At 36.6% G+C, this 25,335-nt stretch overlaps 1 protein-coding gene across 1 annotated transcript in view; it reads left to right on the plus strand.

The window, feature by feature from the left end:
* The first annotated feature begins 4,435 nt into the window (after window positions 1-4,435).
* The window catches only part of GABRG2 (gamma-aminobutyric acid type A receptor subunit gamma2), a 69,986-nt gene continuing 49,086 nt past the window's right edge, over window positions 4,436-25,335 (plus strand). The window contains exon 1 of the mRNA XM_075509494.1: window positions 4,436-4,542. Coding sequence (XP_075365609.1) covers window positions 4,436-4,542 — 107 coding nt within the window. The remainder of the gene's footprint in view (window positions 4,543-25,335) is intronic.

Raw genomic sequence — 25,335 nt, forward strand, 5'->3', positions numbered from 1 at the left:
AATCTTGGAGGAAACCAAAATGTTATCAATGTTATTACTACTACTATAAAATATATATTTATATATCGCTTTAAACAAGCTATTGTAAAAAATATGTGGATTCATGCAGTTCAAAAGGCTTTTTTTATAACTAGGATATTTTGTTTCTGGATAAAAATAATTTGAAATATTTAATGTATTTTTCTAAGCATCAAAACATTACTTGATATGTAATTAAGAATCTCCTAAATCATCACTAGACAATTAAGCTACCTAGATGTTTTCCTTTTTTGCCTTTAAGAAACCGTCCTTAACATGACCCATAAAAACCAGTTACCTTTTACGGAAATCTTATGCCATTTGAGAGATAGTGAAATTAGCATTTTATTTTTGGGGTTTTTTTGTGTAAAGCAGCACAAAGAACTACAAGCTGAAACAGAAAGAACTTCCAGATATAAAGATGTGATAAAAGAAAAAAAAAGTAATCTTTTTTGTGGATAACTTGGCAATATATTGACATTGACAGTGTCTTTTTTTTTTACTTTCTCTATCTTTTATAATACTTTTCGCATTTGCTTTTTCACATATATCTTTTGTCTTCTTTGTTAATGTATGATGTAATATTTGATACACAGGAAAAAATAGAGTAAGGAAGAGATGTTTTCTTTGGGCTTAAAGATAAAGACACCTAGGGGAATCAATGGGAGCTGAGAACCTCCTTGTAAATGGACAAGCGATCTGCCAAAGTATAGTAAGATACTCTTTTGTGAATATTATTCTGGTCTGATATAGAATGCACGTTTTTGGAACAATCACTTCTGTGTTTAACTACTCTTCATAAGACATTTTCTCCATAAAAAGCTTTAAGTCATTTGTTGTGAAGATACCACATTCGTGCTCAGGGGCAAATTGCTATGTGGGATTAGTTTATCACACAAAAGGTGTCAGGAAAACATTTCACACTAGGCAGTGTCCTCATGTAAATTTGGCCCTTTGTGATAATTTATTACGATGGAATTCTGAAACATCATTGTCTGATCTGAGCTTGTGGGCACAAAAAAGCAGAACCCTGTGCTTCAAAGACAACGTGTTCAAATACAAAACAGCCTATTAGATTTTTTTTTTCCGTAGCAGTTATATCTGCTACAGACAAACCAATTTTTTCCCAGGAAAGGTTGTCATCATAACCAGAGATTATAATATTGAAATGCATTAAGCATAAAACCTGGTTTTGCTTTCTCTTCTTTCAGGCCAAGGTTGCAAAGAACTGCATGGACAATTTTGCATTTGAAATTACTTACAGCCAAAATTGCTATTGCTTGATTATTGCTGGATAAGTTTTATGTATCATGGTCAAGTATTTTGATATCTAAATGATGTTAGCTCTGATATCTACTATGTAGGAGCACTGAAAAACCTGACTTGGCCTGTGTGTGGTCCACTGACTGTATCAGAGGCCAAAGACCCTAATTCCTACTAAGTAAGTTTGTGCCTAAATGTCAGTCGCACACATCTGAAAATAAAATTAATGTAAATGTATCTGAGATGAAAAATTGATCATAAAAGGATGATGCAAGTGTAATATGCAGAACAATCTACACAATCTTGTGTGTATGCTTGTCCATCAAAACCCATTGATATCCAATTAACAATGTGAATAGAAGGTACAGCTAATAAAATACCTACAGGAATAATATTATCAGTGGGCTATGTCTCTGTACATCTTAATGAACTCTATGCAGTCAAGGATTAGTATTACAGTATCTAACTCCTTTTGACATACCCTCTGTGTGATGGGAAGCCTGGAAAAAAACTCTTAAGATTTGACACCAGCAGGTTTTTCTTCTGTTGCAGACCTCTTGTCTCTCTCAACAAGAATAATGAGCTGAACCTCTGGAGTGAAAATGCATAACAACTTTGTAGGAAGTCCAGGAATTATTTTCAGACAAGAAGGATGTGAAACATTTTTCTATGAGACAAATTTAAGTAAATAAAGTACAGTGCAAAGCTGATATTCCCTATGTTACAGCAGACATAGTTGCTGTAGCTAAGACAATAACTATTTGCACAGTTCAAATTCTTAGCTATCAACAATTTTGATTCCCTCATCAAAATATACACAGCATTGTTAACCTTCAAAGAAATGTTCTGATAACTGATGAGAGAGATTACAGCAATAAACTTTTTACAAGGGCATGTAGTAATAGAACAAGGGGTAATGGCCTTAAACTGAAAGAGGGTCGATTTAGATTAGATATAAGGAAGAAATTCTTCACTATGAGGGTGGTGAGGCACTGGAACAGGTTGCCCAGAGAAGTTGTGGATGCCCCATCCCTGGAAGTGTTCAAGGCCAGGTTGGATGGAGCTTTGAGCAACATGGCCTAGTGAAAGATGTCCCTATCCATGGCAGGGGGGTTGGAACTAGATAGTCTTTAACGTCCCTTCCAACCCAAACCATTCTATGATTCTATGATAAAATCACAAAAGGGTCATGTTCACAGGTAGTGAAGTGAACCACTAGCAAATGTTGATATTTCAATATGCATACATACATATATTATGTATACACTAAGAGAGAGAGAGAGATACATGGAGAGCATTTGGAATATTTTATAGCTTTTTGTCTCTGAAGTGGCTGTATTTCACAAGTTGGTGAAGTGAATTAATTAAGAATAGGACCATTGACTGGAAATATTAAGAACCAGGTTCACAACTTGTTATTTTGTTTGAAAACACTGATAAAAATACAGTGACAGTGTTAGATATGGGCTTGAATTATCACAGAACCATCCAGAGGCCAAGATGTATTTAAATCAACTAATAACATTGATCTATCGTTTATTGTTGTAGTTAAATATATCATGTTTGGAAATGAAAAAAATTACCTTGATGGCTGAAGGCTGGATCTATGTTTTTTGAGAATCTGGGACAGCAACTACTGTAACTATCTATTTTTGATGGATAAATTTAATTCTGCATTTGGACATTGGGAATTACCAGATTGGCCTGGGTATTGGTAGGTTTGAGCGGGATCCAAGTGTCAAATTTGGTTCCAACTAGACTCAGTCCAGAGCGAAATTTTTATGCTTTCATTCTATTAGGAACATTTCACTTTCTCTCCATTTAAGTCTTCTTTAGAAGAATTATGTCTTTATTTCTCCCGTGAGTTTTAGAAAGATGGGCTTTGAACTAACTGAAACAGTGTCAGGTCACATCTCCCAGTTTCTGATGATTGTGTTTGCACATCAGTCTCCCAGTTTATAAACAGCATTGGGGAGGCTTGACGCTGTCTATATTTGCTTTGGGTTTAGGCAGAAAAAACTGGGGAGATAAAAAATTTGTTATTGTAGGTCATGGTCCAAGTACCTATTTTAGACTGAGGTGCTCTTACTTTGGGAAATCATGAGATTCCCTGACTTTTTTACTTCATTAGTAGCTGCTAAATTGCATTTTTGGACAATGGAACTTGGGATTCTGGTTCCAAAATTTGGCAAGGTCCAGGTTTTATAGCCTTCTAGTCCTTCACCTCTGGCCAGGAAGCATTTCCTGTGTCTGTGTAGCCTGACTTTATTAGGGGGAGGGGAGATAAAAATCTTGCATATTCCCCCTAATCCTATCACACACTAAATCACCTCATTCATACCAACTCCACCAATGCTGCTTTCCCCATTTCCTGAGTTACTTAGCAACAACCATCCCTCCCTTTTCCACTCCCCCAGCCATCCTTTCATTTTTTTTTCCCTTTGCAATCATGATTTCCAGGCTGTTTAGAAAAATGAGGATGGTCAGCAGCATAGGGCAAGCTTTTCCTTCCAACCTCCCTTTTTATGCCTGCCAAATCCTTCTTGCCTCCAAAATGAAAATCCAGGCTGCCTGCATATGTGTAATCAAAGGTTAAAAAGCACCCCGGCTGACACCACGCATGTGTTAATCTGTGCTGCAGCAGAGTGCATCATTTCCACTTTGACCTCAGAGTTAATCTGCATTCAGGCAGAAGCTCCATTGCTTTATTCTTTCTTTTCTTTTTTTTCCTCTCTTTTACTCTTTCTATTGCTTTATTGGATTTTGTTGCATGTGTGTGAGTGGTTCTGTAAATGTGTGCATGTGTATGTGTTTCTTTTTTCCTTGACTGTTTTTATTCTGTGAGCGTCTGTGGGTTTGTTTTTTTTTTTTCTTTTCTCCCAATTATATTATTCCCCTAGATTTGGAAGCTGCTGCCTGCTGCCTGAGCTGACGTTTTCTGATTATATCTGCAAAGGGCTTGTGCAGATCTAATTTCTGTCCCCCTGCATATTAATTCCCGCAGCTGGGCGCAATGTATCATCCCACTGACGGGACCTGGTAGGGAGGGGGGGGGAGAACCACTACCAAAAAAAAAATTAAAGAAGGGGACGGATCCATCTGCAACCAAGAGGAAAGGGGAAAAAACCGGGGGGGGGGGGGGGGAGAAAAAGAGATGATTCCTCCAAATCCAACAAGCCTGGGGAGCACTGCATTCTTGAATCCTGCATTTTCTCTCAAAATGATGGTGTGGGCACTTCTGTTCCTCTCTCTCATCCATTGGTAAGATGTGCTTTCTGATTCTGTTGGGGGGGGGGGAGAGGGAGGGCTGGGGGGGTGAAGAATCTGTTTGCAAATTTGCAGAGCTGTGGTGAGAATGCCGGAGGTTTGGATAGTGGCATTACATTCATCTGTATCCTAGCAGCTGAGATCTTACAATGTTTTATTTCTCTTACAATTGTTGTCGCTCTGAAATGGACAGGGAGGGTAAGCAGCGGGTGTGTGTGATGGTGGTACATGCCGGGTGTTGCATAGAATTTGATGCCATATTAATGAAGCCTTTTATCTCTGAATTATTGTTTGCTACAGTGCATGGAGTTATAATACAGCTGTGTTTTGTGGGCAGAATGTCAGTGCATTCGTGCTTGTTTTCACCTAAGCAGCCACATCATGGCTGTGCCTGGGCTATGGGCTCCGAAGCGCCGTACGTTGGTTCCGTCTGTAAGGAGCCAGTGCAAGGATTTAGGACCAAGGACAGAGATGCAGATCTCTGCACAAGCCTCCCAAGGCAGGCAGCGAGGTGCTGCCTGCATTTCCCAGTTACTGAAATGCTTTTAATGCTGATGGAACAAGCAATGGGATGTAATAATGTTCGCTGCTCACACGAGATGAATGTTTACAATAGCATTTACCCCCCCACACTGACACATGTACTGTTTGAAGACAACTTGTGCATGCTGCATATGTGTATTGTATACATAAATGTAAAGAGGTAAAAATCTTAACAGCAGAGGAAGAAGGAGTTTATATGTGGATGAGTAGAAAGTGGAGGGGGGGAGTGAGTATTGCTGCAGTGCCAAGCATTACGCTGAACCAGACATTCTTGCAAAAATTTGTGGACTGTGCATTTAACAGGTTAGATGAGAAAGTAGCACTGCATTGCAAAGTACCTGGCCTTTCAAGTGGTAACAGACTTTTCCTCACAGCTGTATAAGCCATGTTGTCATTGATACATTAGAGAAGTTAGTGTCCACTCTCTTTTCTACTATTAATGTTGTATTCATACAGGCTCCTCATTCAAATTTACCTTCTTTCTTCCCCCCTCCTTTTACGTGGAAACTACCATACTGAAAAGTCGGTTCTTTCTCTTTGCTTTTTTGTTTGCTTGTTTAAGAAAAATCGGACTTTGTAGCTGCCGTGGTAGGATTTTAGTTCTAAGCAAAATAAAAGCCCAAAATTATCGGCCAGGGAAATTAAAAGTTGCTGAGTTTTAGAGTAACTTTCTTCACACTAAAAGGACTTTGTGAAGAATTCCTGTGAAAAGAAACTTAAAATGGTTGAAAATGGAGTAGAAAGTGAAATAAAACTTGGTGAGCCTACCATGAGGGATACTTTGCTATTGGGAGTAAGACAGGTGTAAGTTAGCTCTGATTCTTACAGAATTGTTTATGATTACTATGTGAATAGAGCAATGGAAAATGAGCTTTTACAGGATTTCATGAACACAGGGTCTCAGATTATTTTGACATAAAGCTTCCACTAAAATAGTCCCAGATATTTATTTTAACACACTTCCTTCTTTTCACTCATCTTTCAGAATACCGTAGCCTGAGAGGAATTTTGCCAAAATTATTTCATGAGCTTTAAAAGAAACTCTTCATAATGCAAATTAAAGTTTTATCTTAGCAAAAGGTTCCGTTTTCTGTTCATAGCCATCTGATAGCCAAGATGGTTTCCTCTAACAGCTTCCTGACCTCATAATTTTAAAGAATAAATAATAGAGAAACAATATTAAAAAGCTACAAGGAAAGGGGAAAATGATCCTTAGTGCTTTACGAAAATATTTTAAATGAGTCAGTATGCAAATATGATTTTAATTCTAATAATCAGTACACTTTTCTCCTTCTGTTGTGGAAGAAACCTTACTATTAGTTTTGGAGACTCATGGACCAAGACAAAGTTACAGAAGTTGAACTTAGATACCGTTTATTTATAGCCAGCGTGAAAGTTTTTCTTTGTTAAAAACGCATGAAACACTTCAGAAGGAGGGGAATGTCATTATATTATGTGCTGCTTGTCTTGGACACTGAAAGTCTTAAAGGCCAATGCAACTGAACACTAACGTATGTGCTCTGTGTTATGCATGTGAATAAATGTGTTGACATGAATCAGAATACACACAAAAGTTTAAGTACTTGCAGAATCTGATCAAAGTAATTGAACACATAAAAATTGATTACCAATATTGTGCAGAAGTTTTTCCCCCTATTAATACAAAAAATTACTATATAAAGAAATTAATTGTTGCACAATTGTTGATATTTAGAAGATTAGAGAAAGAAGAGGAAAGTTAAGGCATCATTCAGGCATTAATGGAAATAGCTAAAATTCTGGCACTGACTTCATCAAACCATGATTTGAATGAATTCAGAACAAATATATTACAGCACTGCAGTATTTTACCTTTACAATAATTTTATGTATTAGTTTTATTACATGCACAGAGTACATCCTTACAATTGTGCACACTAAAGTTTTAGGAAGTGCTTTCTTCCAGTTTGTTTCTTGACATTCATAACTGTACTGCAAACTTCTTGCATAAAGTTCCCCCATCATCTTATCAGTCAGACTAGTGTAACAGCATTGTGCAGTCCATCATATTGACTAGAAGCTGTGTTTCAGTGAAAATGAGTGAAGCCAAACTCCAAATTTCTGAAAATCGTGCATCAAAATCTTAGGGTTTAGAAACACTTTAAAAATGTAAATAAAATATTTGCACACCTCAATATGGGGTTTAATTTGAACTAATTATTTGATTACACTTATTGAACATAATAGGTAATTAACATGTTACATGTAATAGAACTCACTCACCAGCAAAGTTTCAAATAGATTTGAAGCTATACACTGCACACTATTTACATATAGGTTTTATTAGTAATTTTTGCATAGTCCTTAGCTTTAACAAATTGTCTGCAAAAAATCACATGAACACAGTGCAAAGTAATTTCCAAATGTGAAATGCTGGACACTAGCTATTTTATTTTTTCACCCATTAGTGCTCACATAGTGTCATGGCAATGTGTCTACACTGCAGCTAGATACCTAAAACTGAAAACTGTCAAGACTGATCAGCAAAAAGCATAACTAAAGCAATCATTGTAACACCAGAATAGTTTGGTGCATATGTGAATATATGCATTTTTACTAGTAAATTACTGAACATGGGAGTAAAAATTGTTTTGTTCTTGTAAAGTACTAGCAGTGTCAGTTGGGTTCTTGCACTGTGTGATAAGTGATATAAAAATAATTATTAAAAGGGGCATGAACATCCCTGAGCTGAACAGTCACTTAGAATTACTGTAAAGGTTGCTAACATTGGTTTGGTATTAATCCTGCAGCTGTAGTTATTTGTACGCTAGCTTCCAATACTTTCACACAGTGTATAACACCAATATTAAAGTCAGAGGTCCCACTGAAGTCACTTGGAGCATTATTGGAATAAGATGTTGCTCAGCAAGAGACAATTTCTCAACTAACAAGGAATGGTCCCTTTTAAAGAAGTGTCATGATGGAAGATGTGAATCTAGGTGCTGTTAAATCATGACTTTATCCTTGTCTATGATACTATGAAATTGAATTTTTAGTGCTGACTGGCCTGTATACTACAGTGTTTGTTTCAGCAGAGCTGAGGCTGCGTGGACACAGGACCTGCACTCTACTTGAACATTTCAGGGGTAGCAAGGAGGGTGAGACTGTCTTTGAGTTTTTCGTAGCCATGCTGCATTCCTGACTGCTATCAGCTGTAATGCTGGGATACAAACTTGGAACAACTATTATTGTAATAAAAAGACTACCAAAAACACTGATCTAAAGTAGATTTGAACAATTAAGTAAAATTCTCACTATCTCATTATTAATACCTTGATGGGGAAAAAAAGATTACAGACACTGTTTCCCTACTTGCAAGTATATAATGATCTGGAGATGTGGATTAAACCCTTTAACTAACTTCTGCTTTAGTGACTATTCCACCTAACCATAACCTGCATGCCAAAATTCATGTATTCCAAAATACTCTAATGAATATGCAAAGTGATGTTAAAAAGTCTTTCAGAAAATTTGAATCCCTGAAAATCTGAGAAGTGAAACTTGTTAATAAAAAACTATAGAAACTAACTACAGTAAAAATAGCTTAGGAAATGAATCTACTCTTTTAATGTAGTATTTCTCATATGATTCATATTATATGTCTTCTTTGTGGCCATCCAAATCATGCTTTTGGCTCTTAAGTTTAAACTGTTCTTGATTAGTGCTGATCTGGAAAAAATATCTTGTTGATTTGGATTGTGATCACATTGTTTTCCTCTTTATGCTACATTTGCTCTGTTGGCATATGTCAAGAACTTCTGTAACAGTTGCACAAAAAAGGGAAGACGACTCTGATAGGAGTGAACAGATGAAGGAAAAAGAAGCAAATGTCTGGCTAAAGGAAACTCATTTCAAGTCTCAGTCCCAGTACAATTAAATTCTTATATACTTAAGTAACGACCACCACTTTCTCCAATAAGAGAACAAAGAACTGAATTGTGAATTGAAAGCATGAATTATTAAAGGATTAGATAAAGCATTAGACACAGGTGAGTAAAAACAGATGCACATGCTTATTTCTTTTCATAGGAAGGCTGATTTTTTTTCATACTCTGCCTCTTATGCCTGCTTAGAGTATTTCTGTACTGATCAGCACAGTACCTTGTAGAGATACATTGAAGTAAGCTCCAAAGCAGAGGTAGTTTTAAGGTCAATACCTCTGACTGGCACTGTCCTGCAATGTGGAGATGCACTAGCTCATTTGAAGCTAGCTCAGTACCCTGTAGCCTTTCTCTTGTTATGTTCAGCCACTCTAGCTATAAAAGTTCTATATATTCCTAGATACAAAGAGTCTATTACGGTGATCATTTGATCTTTTTTTTTTTTTTTTTTTAAACATTCAACAGAATAACTAGAGTGTACTGTGGTTCTCTGCTTCATTGGTACAGTCTGAACTGCTGCTTTATGAACTATTGTACCTGCAGCCCCACTCAGACTTATACAGAAAAGGAGGTCAGTTATGCGAGAATGGCAGTGAGGAATACAATGCTAGCTGGGGGCTTGCTTAATATGAATTCGGGCTCAGAAAACATACATATAAAGAAAAATGATTGACATAGCGATGTTAGAACTGAAGTTTGTTTTTTTTTTTTTAATTTTCATGCTTCATACCCTATCTAGTGCTATACTTTAATGGACATTTATTGCAATATAAATTCCTTTTAACACAGATGGTAAGGTTTGATTGTTCATTTTCCCAGTTATGTCTACTAAGAAATCAACACCTTATCCTATACCTAATGCTGAAAATCTCAGCAGTTTTAGGAATTTCCTCACATGATGGGCCTAGTAATCTCAGTAATGGATCCTCTCAGTAATCCCTGACCCACTGAAGTCTGTTGCTGAGGGAAAAGCCAGGACCTATACAATATAAATTCTTACAGGTAGTTATGTGTTCATAAGTAAGAACTGGGAAATAACCCAAAGTTAAATTAAAACTCAGTAAGAATCTTCAAGAAGTGTTTCTTACACTGCATAATGCTTTTACTTTTTGCAGAAAGCTCTCAACCTACATTCCAGATAACTGATTTAGAATACCTCTAAACACTTTTTTTCTTCATTCCTTCTTTTTTATTCTGTATAGAAGATTGGCTTAAACTTTAGACTCCACTTCAGCCCACAGACTGTAATATAAGTTGATCTTAAGCAGCACATAGGTCTTGTCCTAGCCGTCTGGACATTCAAGAACAGAGCTTGTTTTCTGTGAACAGAAGTTCTGAACAAGAACTAGGGAGACTTTGTGGCAGTAAAAGAGAAAGAGATATGTTTATTTATCTCTTTTTAGAAAAGATATGACAACTGATGATAGAAATAGACATCCAGGTAACTTCACTGGAAGTAGAGCTATGCTTCTGGGCTCAAAGGTGGAGGCTGTTTACTTAGAACAAGATACATTCATTATATGATGAATAAAGACTGTAGAAAGTACCAGGAAAGAACCATAAATTGCAGAAAAAAAAAGTCCATCACCATAGTCAGGTAACTATATTATCAAATAAGGAAGAGCCTATTTCATAGAATGAGACTAAATCCAAACTTGTTGAGCACTAATGAAATTAGGGACTACAATTGCCCCTACTGAATATATCCAAAGCACAAAAAACAGGGTGAAGAGCTATTTTAGCTGAAGGGGAGATGAAAAAAGAACAGCATAAAGTGTCCATTGTAAATGCACTGAGTTTTTTAGACTTTAGACTCAATATGAGGAATGACTTCTGATGACTTAAAACTTAACATTCAGTGCATGCTTCCTTTTGATACTGGGTTATGACCCAAATTGTCATGATGCTAGTAAAAAGCGTATCATGAGAGTCTGAATTCACCTAGTGTGTACACCTATAGAGGTGTATTTTCTTCACAGGCATTTTATTCAGGTGAGCTCCTGGCTCAGAACAGCTCCAGTGCAGTAAGTAGGAGCTTTGCTGTTGTTTGAATTGGGTCCAGTTTTCTATTTGTGGTGTCCAGAAGTAACCTGCTTGTTTGATTCTTCCAATTAAGAAGAAATTCAGCTTTGCACTAAGCCAGAAGGTGGAGAAAACAGCATTTAATTTTATCTCTGGAAACAAGAAAATAATATTACTTGCCTTTAAACTTGTCATATGAAGTGGTTAGAAATTCATTTATATCAGAATGTGTAACCATCTCCTTCAATGTGAGAAATTTACAAGAAACTATCTTTTTTTTTTCACCCATATGAAAAAAGAGTAGGAAGAGGGAGGTAGTGGGTACATATTTTCACAAGTCCCAGCACCTGCCAACTGGCTGAGACAAACTGAGGTAAAAGAGGGGCGAAGGTGGTAGGTTGAAGAAAGCTATTGAGAGAACAGTGAGGATTACATCTAGTGTGATTCTAGGGTATTTGTATAGTTGTGACAGGAAATTGATATGCAAGTCTTGTCAGACTGAATATTGGGTAGTCAGTCTGACACACAGTGATATCCTCTTATTTATATAACTGGGTAATATTTTTAACACAACTACTGTCAAAAAAAAGGAGGCTTTAATGCTGCCGAAACCACAAGCGACTGCATAAGCAGAAGAGAAATGTAGCAAACACCTTCCCATGTAAATGACTACCTCAGCTACATAATGCTTTTTCATGTGATGTCCTAAGCAACATGGAAAAAGTTGACTGTAGAAGCATTACTTGTTTTCTCTTATATAAAGGGCATAGGCACCCAATGAAATTATCATTGGCTGCCTGAAAACTTATGAAAATGGTTTTCTTTCTAATCAGTGAAGTAATGCAGAGCCCAAAGATTTATGCAGATTCAAAAAGAAGAAAAATTCTTCCAAGTCCATTAAACTCAGTGGTAACATTTCGTTACAGGAAATCTCTAGTTGCATGGTTCTGGAAGCGGAGAAATTTTACCAGGGAAGCATCGTTATATTCTTGCCCTGATCTTGTGCTCTTAGTTTCTGCTATTGGCATCTGGTAGATGCAAAATACACGGCACAATATATAGCTGATGTGACCCAGAGTAATCATTACATGGCGATTACTGCAAAGTGATAGCAGGTAATAGAACTTCAGTAATTTATACAAGAATCTCAATGCAACAAATGATTATCATTAAGGAATAAAATCACTAATGTGTAAGTCAGATTTTCTCATCTACAGGATGAGTTCTATTTTTTCAGATTTAGTGGAAGGACATTTTCACACATATTCAGTAAAGTACACCACAATGCGTAGGCCTAGCTGTGAAATCTGGCCATTGTATATGAAACTAAATATTACTCTTACAAGATAGAACTGTCATCTCTTCTCAGACAGCCAGCAAAACATTAAAGAAGTAGCATTTTTACAAAACCTAAGCCAACATATACAGATTATTACCAGAAATAAAACATCAATATACGAAAAAAAAACCCTATTTAAAATAAATGAAGGAAAATAATGAGCATTTGAAAGGAATGGAACAAGAAGAAGATATCTGCTTTTTATGCTTGCATTAGCTCTTTCCAAATGATGCAGGTAACCATTTATGAAATTGTATTTTTTAGTGAATGTCATCTTGGACTTTGGTGTGAACCCTTGAGATGTAAGGCTAGCTTTTTTCTGAGCTATTTATCATCTTAAGCTTTTTGAATGCTCCATGTTCTACAGAAAAATACCCATGGTTCTATACATTGATGAGAAATGCATCTTAAAGAGGATCTCATGCATACCCAAAATAACCTTCTGACAGAATTCCCTGGAAAACAGTGGGTGATATGAGAAAATGAATGTTTTCCTTCAGTAGTGATTCAATGTTGTATTGTATAACACGAATAGCATGTTCTGGTCTTATGAAGCTTTTGTTAATCTGTAGTAAGATATCTAAACAGAAATCCTCCTGCTGTGACAGATTGAGGATTATCTACTGAATTCCACTTTCATTTAATTCCCTTAGATTATTTTTCAAGAGAGAGAAAAAGGGATAGAAAGAATGAGAAAGATAAAATTAAGAGCAATTAATATTAATGAGATAATGCTAGAAAGCCTTACTAAACTAATCAATGTATTATTCAATATATTATTAAGTGATAATGCAGTTCTGCAACCTCCTGATCCATGCATATGTTTGATAAAGCTGGAGAAAGTTTGTCACCAAACCAGGATGAATTATGTTCATAATGGTCAGATAAAGAGATCAGTCATATCTTAGCCATTTCATGTACATCCTATAAAAGGGTGGTATAGGATGTACTCTGCTTTTCCTTTCCAAAAACTGATGAAGACACAAAAGACTTCACACTGTAGATTAACACTAAAAAGGCTTCAGTCAGGTGTACAGCAGATACTGATGCAGGCAAGGGAGAACAGTTCATCAAGGAGTCTGCAATCATCTTTCCCCTTCTGCTATCCTGAACAAAGACTCTGGTTTCTACTTTTATAGGCCTAAGAGCCATTCTTCCAAAATTTAGGCATTCAAACTGCCTCTGTGTGCAGAAAAGTAATCACCTGACCCCTGAAAAATCAATAATATAATTCTATATGCAGATCATTAGCTCATGCTTATTTGTGGTAACAACCAATATTTTCAAAACAAATGCAAAACTATTGTCCAAATAGATACCACACCAAAGGGAAACAAGCATACAAATGTCAGTGAATGAAGAATGCCACCAAATAGTTGATATATAATTAAAATTACAGTCAGCTTGACCTTCTACAGCTGAATCATTGGTAGCTCTTAGAGTTACTTAATACAGAGAGCAAGGACTTGAGCTATGAGCCCCAAAAGGGTGTACAGTTGCTGTGAATAGGAGGCAGAACTGAAGGAGATATAGAAGTGAATTATGAAGGCTGGAATTACACAGCATTTTTAACACAGTGACAAGAAGCCTGCTATTACTTCAAATAGAAAATCAGTGCAGGGATTCAGAAAGATGAGTTATTATGATCAAATTAACAAAGATGACAAATGCAGGGCAACCTTTTCCATGAAGTGAAGATAGCCCGTGTATAAGTTTTGGAAGTTAGAGGCCAGGGAAATGCCACACTCAAATAAGAACACAAGTGAGAAAGCTGGTAGCAGCTCTCAGTTATGCAGTAAAGTGAGAGAGAAGCAGAGAAAGTAACTCCTTACTACAGTAAGTCACTTTGGTTAGAGGAGTGGTCATGCTGTAAGATGGCTTGGAAAAGAAGATGAGGCGTGTGATCCATGTAATAAGATCTACACTGCCAAGAACTGTCTTAGGAGCTGATCTTGAAGACTGAAAAGACACCTGTTGGCTTCTGTATACATAACTGAAATGATGTGTTTTGCTCCTACAGCCTGTGAGGGCTATGAACCCAAATATGTCTGAGTATTACAATTTTGTTTTGTAACGTAGTAAAGGAATTGCTATTTTCTTGGAAGGTAAGGATTTGGAAGAGGAGAAGGTTACCAGCAGCAAAATATTTGGAGGACCTTAGAATACAATCACAAATATTGCTGCTGCTCTTTTATTGGACAAAAATAATTAACTAGTATCAAAGACTGCATTGTATTGAATAAACATATCAGATATTTGTAATCTCTTTGGGGCAAGGACAATCAACATTACATTAATAATGGCTTTTTTCATTTTATTTCCCTGGTTTCTAAAGGAAATGCTAAAAAACCTCACTCAGCTGCTTTAAAGACTTAAAGCATCCACTCAAAATGACCTTAAAATGACTTAAAACCTTAATAAAGCTCTAATGCAGCACATGAGATTAAAGTCACCACAAATCTTTAGGGCCAAATTCTTAACTTCCAAGTCCAGCATAACTAATGAGGCTCTGAACACCATATTTAAGAGGCAATGTGAGCAACATGAAAATATTCTTCTCTGCTGCTGGTTATTGTGATACAGATCCACAACTCTGCCTCCTTGATGTCAAAAGGTTGTAAAATACCTCTGTTTCACCCAGGTGAGGACAGTGTTTCTTTCCCCTCACAACATGCCACCACTGCCTCTAGAGAGAGTTCATTTCTCAGAAATGAAATTAAGCAGTTCCAAATTATTTGCTATTAATATCCACTTTTAAGCCCACTTAATACACTTTGACCACTCAATATCCAATCATTTTTACTCTGGGTATACTTCTTAATATGGATTATTTCTATAATGAGTTCCAGAATTTACTATTCAGTCATCTAGGGATTATATGTGTGAAAACAAACCCTATATAGATTTGATTTTAAAAGGGAATAGGGATAATTTTAGCCTTACAGATTTCAAAAAGTGGATTTTATTTTAAGCTTTGAAATAAAATTATTCTTTGGCCAGAAACCAAGAATTTTAGCTCACATAGTAACTTTGAAAAAGTTCTGAGTATGTGAAGCCTCTGGAGAGTATTAGAAAGAAAATTGTTTGCATCTTAAATTATACAGTTTGTTAAAAAATGAAAAAAAAACCAGGAAACATTCTATATCTGTAAAATCAATTCTTTTGTTATGGTCCCCAAAGCACTATCTCTCACTATCTCTTTTAATCTCTCTATAGTAGATGAGCAGCAGAGGTGATTAAATTCCATGCAATATGTATTCAGATTAAAAAATGAGAAACATTCGTTATCTGCAATTGTTACCTGCATATGCAATGTTCTGAGCTCCTCAATAAAATAGTAATGAAAGGATTTAATGAAAAAACCTAGAAGCTTAATAGTCAAATTATGTCCAATTGTAAATACTACATATTTTAAATAGGACTTCTCATTTTAGTTTACCTGCAAGAATTCCAAAGCATGTGAAGAATGTATTTCTTTAACAGAGATGTCATGTCTGCAATGACACCTTGGGAAACTGGCTGAGGCAGCTAAACTGGGGTTCAATTCTGCAAGGCTTTAAGCATTCAAGCCCTCATCCAGAAAAGCACTTTCACTTGTGTTTAAATGTTTACCAACATGGTTTTCTGCACCAGCATCAGAATACTGAGCAGTTGGCAGTGTGAAAAGCATACTCCTGGAAAATCTGACAGATATAAGCTAAAAATGCCAACATTGCCAGCAAGTGTATTCCAGTTATGTCCTCTCTTCTAAATTATTTCACTGGTAATGCCTCCTGGAAAACTGTAGGGCTTGGAATAGCACCTGTTCTTTATTTAACTAATTATTTTGAGGTATGTTTGCCAAATTCTCCAGGGATTCAGGAGGATAAATTGCATGTAGAAGTTTTGCTTCAGTGGCTTCCAGTGGAATTTCTTCTCATCAATACTCTGCCAGTTATTCTGTGTAAGTCTGTAGCTCATAAAAAGCTGCTGGAGCTGTAGCAAGGGAAACTGAAGATTAATTTATCCATGTGGGAGATATGCTATGATTAGTAAAACATCTTCATCCTTCTTTAGCTTCTGCTCATATTCCATTAATTTCAGGGGTTTGCCCTCTTCCCAAGTTTTCAGGTCTCCATCCTCACCTGATGGTCTCATCTGGCATCTGCCCAAGTCATGAAAAGACTCCCTGTTTTTAAAAAGTTCCTGATTATGCAGTCTGGATAAGATCCACAAAGGACCAACAAAATCCTGAAGCATTATGGATTCTCTGTACCCATAGAAAATGGGGTCTGAAACCATCTGCATTTTGCCAATTAGCTTATTCTTAGTTGCCATTATGCTTTGTGTGGCTACCCTAAATATCTTCGTGGATCTTGTGTCAGTGCTCACAAACATGAGAGCATAAATGTCATAAATGACACCACATGTAGCTGGTGCTCACATCCCTTAAATAGAGCTCCCACAGCTGGGAATGGACTGGTTCAAGATGACCTAATAATGTCAGATGGTAGCAGCTGCCTATCGCTGCTTGGTCTTGTATTGATTCACCTTTAAAGCTTATTGCTGTCATGCCATGGTGGATGCTCCATACAGCTCTGAGAAAAGGCCAAGGAAACCTGGTGGGGATCTGGACATTGTGGCCTGAATATATGGACATTTTGGTTTACATCTGAAACAGTCTCTGCAGCACATTTAGTGGATCCTCTGACTTAGCCCCGGTATAGAGCTGCAGTGAAGATGAAGAGAAAAAAAAAATCCTTTTATATAATCTTTCAAACTGAAGGAAACATTTTCACCTCTGTATGTCTTTCTGTACTTTGTATCATTCTCTGTAGTATCTTCTGCACTCTGTATTATTCCATTGCTAAACAAATTTTGAAACTCCAGTTACATGAGTCTACATCTCCTAGACCTTTATGTGGTTTCTCCCCTCCAGGAATTTGAGAAATATATCGGTAATAGTTGTACCTTATAAACTTGGTTTCCAATGCAGTTTTTCAAAATAATGTTTTTGGAATATGTTTATGGCTACATCTACTGCTATTTCTGACCCTTGTAGCCAGTTCCACACATTAATCAAACCAACTCTTAGCTTCTGCTTGTACTTGGTTATTGTTCTGATTCTTGGTCTCTTTCTGAGTTATGAGGCATCCACCGTTCTCTATCCCTGAATACCATCTACTTATAAAATAAGTTTCTAGTAGCTTTCTCTTTAAAAGTTTCTTTCCTTTAACAAAGCCAAACTTCTCTGATCATAATCAGAACAATGACAATTTATAAAATAAAATTCTATTATATTGATGAGAGATAGTAAAAAAAGGTATGCCAAAATATTTCTGGAGGAAAAAGAAAAGTCTGGGAGGTATATGTTTGTATGTGTGTGAAATAGAAATTGCTCCTATTTTCCTGGTGTTTTGACTAGCCTTAATAGTCACATTTAAATACAAGGGATGGGAAGATAGGCTTTGCAGTATTCATTATGCCTAGCCCACTCAAATGTCAAAAATTTCAGAGCTAGGAAGAATTTGCATGTTATGTGCCTTACATTCTACTTACTGGAGACTGATAGAAAGGCCAAAAATAGAGAAATAAGACACTGAGTGAACCCGTACACAGTTTCTTCTCATTAAAATGAAGTTGCAGAGTCACCATATTATTTATTAGTTAGCACCAATAAAACAATTTACCATTTTTCAGAAAAAGATCTTGAAGTTCTTGCATAAGAAGCTGAATATACTTAATAGTGAGATTTTCTTTCTATGGAATAAATATCCAAAGTATGTGTTTTACATCTTTTTCTGTACCCCGGCATTTCTTTTTGAAATTGTGTTCCAAAACATTTGTCATAGTGGGGCATAAATAGGAAAGGAAGATGTAGCAGCTTTGCATCAATATCCACCTTGGAAGGAACATTTGTGACCTGCAGCATGTAGCCCTGCAATACAACATTGCCTTTGCTAATGACGGGCCATGATCTTTGCACTAAGCTTGCAAGGCCTCAGGATAGAGGCTTGTCAGGCCTGCTGGGTCTGAACTTTCTTGACCTACCCACAGGTTTGTTTTACCTGGTTTAGCTGTCACAGCAGTTTCTCTAATTGACCAGGCGTCTATGGCTAATTTGTTTGACTTTTTGTATGGTACAACCATAGTTTTATATAGACAATAGTAACAAGCAGTGACTCTATGAAGAATGACTTCTTTACATAGTTATGTAGTGCAGAGAAATACAAGCCTAGTGCGACAGCAGAGGCCTTGAGAAGTGGACACGGAATGCAGCATAGAGGGGTACAGGCATGGGGTGACATTGCCATTGAAAAACCCTGCCTGGGTGCACATTACAGCAGAGGTGCTAACGATCCTTATCCAGAAGCTAGGATGTCCGTATGCCCCACAGAATTAAGGAGACCCTGACATGAAGCCATCCCGATAGTACCAACCACCAAGGAAAGTCCATCAGAATGCCACAACAAAACCAACATAGGCCATTTCATCAAAATAAATAAATTCCATCGGGGAAATTCAGACACACTTGTTGACAATTTTCCTACTCAGCTGACACAGAGACATTAGCTTGCCACTTACATTCTTAATGTATCACACAACTACCCTGTTATCAGAACTAAATTCCACATCCACCCCTGCACAGTCTGTTTTATGAGCATGAGTGCAAACAGCGTCTTGCATGATATAAGATGGTTTATATGGGAACACATGGGTTACTATTGGTTACCATGCATTAAAAATGAAGTTAAATCAGAAGCATTGTTTAAAAAAACCCACAAAAACCAGTTTAATTTTCACCATTTGCTTACACTCATTTTGTGAATGAGTTAGCTTCATGATGAGTTAATTAAAGACATGTGTATCAAGCAACTATTTTTTCTTCATTCAGCTCTTTCTTCCTTCAAGACATATTTCTATCTAATAAACATTTCAGTAATGATACTTCCATGTTCTGAAAGAAGCAAGAATTAAGAATATACGCAGAATAAACCTATACTGGTTTAAAATTTATTTTTGACTGGCTCCCTAATCATTAAGGGTTTCTCTGACCCACTTGGTTTACCAAAGATATGGGCTATAACGTTGCTGATAAGTGTGATGGAAGTGTGATTCCCATTAATGCAATGTCATTTCCTAAGGCATGGCTAGTGATTGTTTCTTCCTCCATAACAAGCTGGTTTACCGTCATGACTTGTCTTCACCAAACACAAATAATAAGGCACATTTATGTGTCTATTTATGTTGTAAAAATGGTTTACACTTACATGCAGAGATGATACAACTTGGCTTATCATAGCAAGTAAGAGAACACTAGTCCTTTAACTGGGGTAAGCATTCAGTGTTCCTGACTCCCAGCCCAACACTGGGAACACCACATTATAGTGCTTTGCTGTGTACTGAGACACAGAAGACGAGAATGAAAACATTCCCTGACAGATTTAATTCTCATGAAGATTTATATTATGTTTAACTTCAATTTTAAAGCTCACATCTGTAGACAAAAAAAGGTATTCTAAATCTCGAAAAAATGCTCAGGAGGATTACTCAATAAGCAAAACCGCTGACATTTCTAGCACCTCACATGTTTGTTTTTAAACATTGACAGATAGTGATGTGAAGATGACTACATCATGAATGACTGATTCCAGAAGTGACTTCCTTCTAGGTGAAATTACCATGCTGACAAAATATAGAAAAAAGTTGTGCAAGTATTCTGAAAAGCCATGAATATGAGTACCTCATAGGGTATTGCAGAACAAGAATCTTTATTCTTTCATTTTTCAAATCTAATTGAGCAATAGGATTGGGTTTTTTGAGCTAATGTTGTTTAAATAGATGGCTGGAGGGCATTCATGTTTTCCTAATCTTACTCACTGAGAACAGAATTAAGCTTTTTGCTCCTCTTGTTAATTTGTCGTGAGATTTTAGAGCAATCTTTTCTAAAAGCAATGTACCTTATTGGGGAAGAGAAATTGCATATAATAGTAACAGATGACAATTACATAGAATAAAACACAGCCAGAAAAAGTGAAGAGAACTCGCACTAAAAAAGGCCTAGTCGGATCACATTTCAGTAATGGCCATTAACTTAACTCCTTCTCTTGAGCTCTCCCAGCTATACTGGAAAGCTGCAGGAGCTGAGTAATAGCAACAGGCAAAAATCATGCCCCAAGTGCCTTAGATTTCACATGCAGAGACGTATAGAAGTTTTAAAAGAAATGAAAAAAGAGGAGAGAAGAGGATGGGAGGGGAGGAGAGAGAAGTGGAGAGGAGAGGAAGGTAACCAAAAAATAAACCTTCTGAGGCTCACATAATTCCAAGGTTAGACCTTTTACAATTAGCTATAGCTAGATAATTTCAAATAAAGTAGATCAACTCAAGCTAACTCTATGATGCAGAAGAATATCTGAACCTATTTCTCCCTTTTCTGTTTGTTTCTATCTAATGCTTTCCTTCGCTTGCCACTGAAATGAGTAGCCATAACTGCAGTAGAGATATGTGAGTACATTATATAACCTCCAGTAAATAAAATGTAAGAAAAGATACTTATACAAAATTCCAGCTCAAAAAAAATTGAAATAATCATCTTAAGTTATGGAGGCTTATCTGAATCATCTGATCACATCTTAGACTCCTCCAGAGTTCTCATAAGTATATATGCTGCACTTCAAGCTCAAGCTGTTCAAAATGAATGATGTGTGCTTGTTTCTATAATTATCTCTCTTGTTCCTACACTGGCTATACGAGTTTGTTTCATCCCTCTACATTTTGCTATCCTCCCTGGGAGTAGCATATATTTCCTCTCCCTGCCCACAGGTTTTATATTGTGGTGTAATTCAGTTTTGGTCAACTACATTGGTCTGTTCTGATAGATCTGAAGATGGAAATCTTTTGTCAACTTATTTAACCAATGTGCCTCAATTTTCTGCTGGAGAAACTGTTTCTAGACTGGGTGCTACATTTCAGCTTTTGGTTCTTTGCCAGGACTGCTAACACCAGTCCCTGTTTCTGGTAATTTTGGTGACAATTAGCCGTGAGCCCATTTTGTTGGTACTAGAAATATTTAAAAAGGGACTATAATCGTCTTGCTCACTCACGACTTGAATCCAATCAGTTGTGCAATGCAAAAATTGCACTGCAATTTTTCAGTACAGTGAACTAGAAAACACAGTAATACTACAAACCAGAAGTTTTATTGGTAGCACTCTCAATAAATGCACTCCAAAGGGCTTTCTTAAAAAGTGTTTTCACAAACTTACAGGAAGGAAACAAAACTTAAACCAAGTTAATTTTTTCATTGTCAACCTTCCTGTGTAAACACCTGCTGTAGCCACATTCAGCTGAATCTGCAAATATGGAAAATAGTTTTAACTATAACTACGAAGGGCTAAAATTTATAATATAAGGTGCAATAGCTAATATGAGTGCATGTCTTGGGGAAGATGTAGAATGACTGTAAGATAAACCAGTCTGCTATGATTAACAGCTTTATAGCGACTAATACAAAAACATCATTGCCATGTAATATTTTAGAAGTCCGTGAAGAGGTTTAAGAATTGGACTGCTTTACTCAGAATGGCTGACAAGTACCAGTGAGGATACTGTGAGTTGCTGAATGACTAGAAGGCAGCCTGTAAAATCTGCAGCATGATACTTAGGTGCTGTGTTGCCAGGGTTCATCTCATTCAGTGGAAAACAGTGTAAATGTTCACAGGAATCTGGCCAGCCTTTACATCTCAATGTAGGCATAGTTGTCAGAAATGACTGTTTGATTGCTGGCAATCTAGGGCCTTCACGTACTGTAAAGATGACTGAAAAGTCACCTGCTGGGAGTGCTCATCTGTGCTACTCTGGTAATTTCTGCGTCTTGAACACCCATTTTGAGACTTGTGTGCTCAGTCCCTACTTAATCTTAGTGTTTCAGCTGTAGTGATTTATTTATGAGAATTGTAGTATTATTTTAATGATTTTTTTCTTGTACACTTGAGTACGTCTGTGACTTGGGAATGAAAGACAAACTCAGCTTTGTTTTGGTTTTAAGCAGTGATAATTTCATGGCAAGTTTTTAAATACTTTACATGATTTGAATAGTTCATGGAATGACAGCTATAGCAGTAGCAGTTGCCTAGGAAATATACTATCTTCTACAGGTGACCTACCTAAAATTCAACCTACCCAAACCATTAAGTAGAGGTAAAAACTATTTTCTTTCTCCTTGTGAACTTCCTCAGCCTCCCTCGCTACATGACTATGTCAAGTGGCCAAAATACAGCTAATACTCCCTGGTTGCCAAGTCTGAAACAAGCTTTTCTGGAAACACTGTGAATTTAGTATTTCAGGCTCTTCTGAAACAAAGCTCCATCCAGGTACCAGCGTTGCAGTCTCACCAGCACCAGAGCTCTAGGTGGAGGGAGCAGGACAACAAGACACTTTCGCTGTGATTTCTTAGCCCAAATCTCTCAACACAGTCTCCATTTCCTTTAATGGAACTTCTGATAACTGACTGGATCTCCTCTTTTCCTCTCTAAGCACAGCATTATCCTGAGTTTCTGTCTCTGATGTGGAATCAACTTGAGATGAGATTAGTCTTCACATTACATGTTTTGCAATCCTGAGAAAAGTGAAGGTTGGGTATTGTGATGAACATTTAGTAGTAAAACAGAAAGTAGGTATCATTTTAATGGTAAAGATAGGAGCGTGGTCCTGGGCACAGCCTTAGGATTTAAACAGTGCAAATGGACAGAACAGAAACATGAACAGGGAGAGAGAATTCAGCATACAGATTTGTGAAAACTTTTTCTATTTCAACTGAGATAGCTTTACTTAAAATATGATTGGCAGTCAATAAGAGAGAATATACATACAGTTAGATTTCCACAGACACTGTCATCCCCTGCAAATACGCTATTCTCTATATACTCATATGTCACATCTGCATACAGCATCTCTGTATCCACAGTGGGAACTTGGAATATGTCCTTTCCTCACACTGACCATGTTATCATCATGAATAATGTATGACCTATAGATTAGGGTAACTTTTTATGCACATCAGAGAATGAATTTAGCTTGACTATTCATTAAGTTAAACAGTGCTGTTAGGTAAAATAGCAAGCCTTGTTTCAGTCCTTCATTGAGAGGTAGAAAACATTGGTGCTTTAAGTGGAAGACTCACTATACGCGTGAGTAGTTTATTAAATCTTTGCAAGCTCCATAGCTTCTATAGCCTGCTTGGTATAAAACATGAAATTGGTCAGATTTTTCTTACAAATAAACTTAAGTTTTTAACTAGACTTAAACTAATTAGTTGTTGGCTATTCAGTACTGCTACAGGTCTTTTTCTTTAGGCACTTTGTGGCTACTCTGATTCTGCTTGTAAACAGCAATGCAATAGCAGGCAGATTCCAGCAGGGATAATTGACTCTTGTGTGAAGTTTCTTAATAGAACACTTGGAAATAGTTAAAACTCATTTTCTATATTTAGAAAAGTTAAAGGACAGAGTCACAGCAGGTACAAATTGGCATATCCTATGTAAAGTCACTGGAATTACAGAGATTTTCACCAGCTAAATATATGACCCCACGTCTAAATGTTGAAAGATTGAGCAGTCACGGTAGGTTTTTGCGTCAGAGAAGAGTATCATTTCCCTTCTACTACTTGTAACAAGTTGTGAAAATCATGTTCCTGTGGATTAGGAAATATTTAGCTTATGTCAAAGGGATATCCTTTGTGAGTTGTTGCTCACTAATGAAATAAGATGTGTCCAATCTGTTCCTCAGTTTAGACTGAAAAATTATTACTGCTGTCTGTGATTTTAAATAATGTATAGTGTATCTTTACCAACATATGGTAGTGTCTTTCCAAGAAATGCTATGTATGATTCTTCTGGAAGTTACATTAGAGTGTCTCTAATATAGAGATGTCATGGAACAGCAGAGATCATCAAAAGTTATAATGCTGACTTTATGTTAGCAATTAACTAAAACACAGTAGTTTTGAAATAGATAATCGACCCTTTATTTTGAATTTTGAAATAAAGAATTTAAGGCAAAGGGCTTGAAAGGATGATAATAATGTAAGACAGCTAAATACTATTAATATAATTATTTGTTAAATTTTACTAAAGTGACGATTATTTTTCTGTAGGCATCAATCTTACTTCCATGGAAATGAAAGCAAAAAAGAAAAGAAATCATACTGAATCTATTAAAAAGATGAATGGATTCCCAAACTGTAATGTGGACTTCCATGGTTTTGGACTGCTAAGAGAATAGAGTATCAACACATTAATGAAACCTTTCACTAATGTGCTTTTCTGTGTCTTCTAGACAAGGTTCAGAAAAGAAGATAGAAAAAAATTATTTTCCTAACGCATCTCAGCAGAGATATCCTCTGGGACTGACTGAACTAATCTTCTACTATTTCAACTATTTCCAGTATAGAAATAATGCCTTCAGCACAAAGGGGTCTGTAAAAGAGGCTATGCCAATGAAATAGGGCATCTTTTCATTAGTTCTTTATGCCTTGGTTGGTGAACCCTGCAGTAGGTACCTTTGTCCACAGAGGTTACACTTGCTCCATGAATGATAAAATGTTGCCCAGATGGTGTTGCAAAAACTGATGGATGATGTGCACTAGCACAGATCTGGAGAATCCGGTCCTGAACATTTAGTTTGTGTAATCTTAGTTTGTGCTGAAGTTACACCTCACCAAAGAGGTATATAAATGTTATAAAACAAGTAACAACTTCTTTAATGCAGAATTAGCATTAGCATGTGTATTTTATAGTGAGGAAGATAAGAAACATGAGTTAAAACTCTTTTTAGCCCCTGCAATGGTAAAAACCTCATTGGCAAAATGAGGTTGGTATGTAATTGTAGAGTGAGATACCAGTTCATAGATCTTTGCACATTTTGTCAAAAAAAATATAAAAAATATGACTCAATCCTGTGCTGTCACCCTGCCCAAATATTTCT

The sequence above is a fragment of the Mycteria americana genome, chromosome 8 (genome assembly GCF_035582795.1).
Source record: "Mycteria americana isolate JAX WOST 10 ecotype Jacksonville Zoo and Gardens chromosome 8, USCA_MyAme_1.0, whole genome shotgun sequence".
In the NCBI taxonomy this organism is placed as follows: Eukaryota; Metazoa; Chordata; class Aves; order Ciconiiformes; family Ciconiidae; genus Mycteria; species Mycteria americana.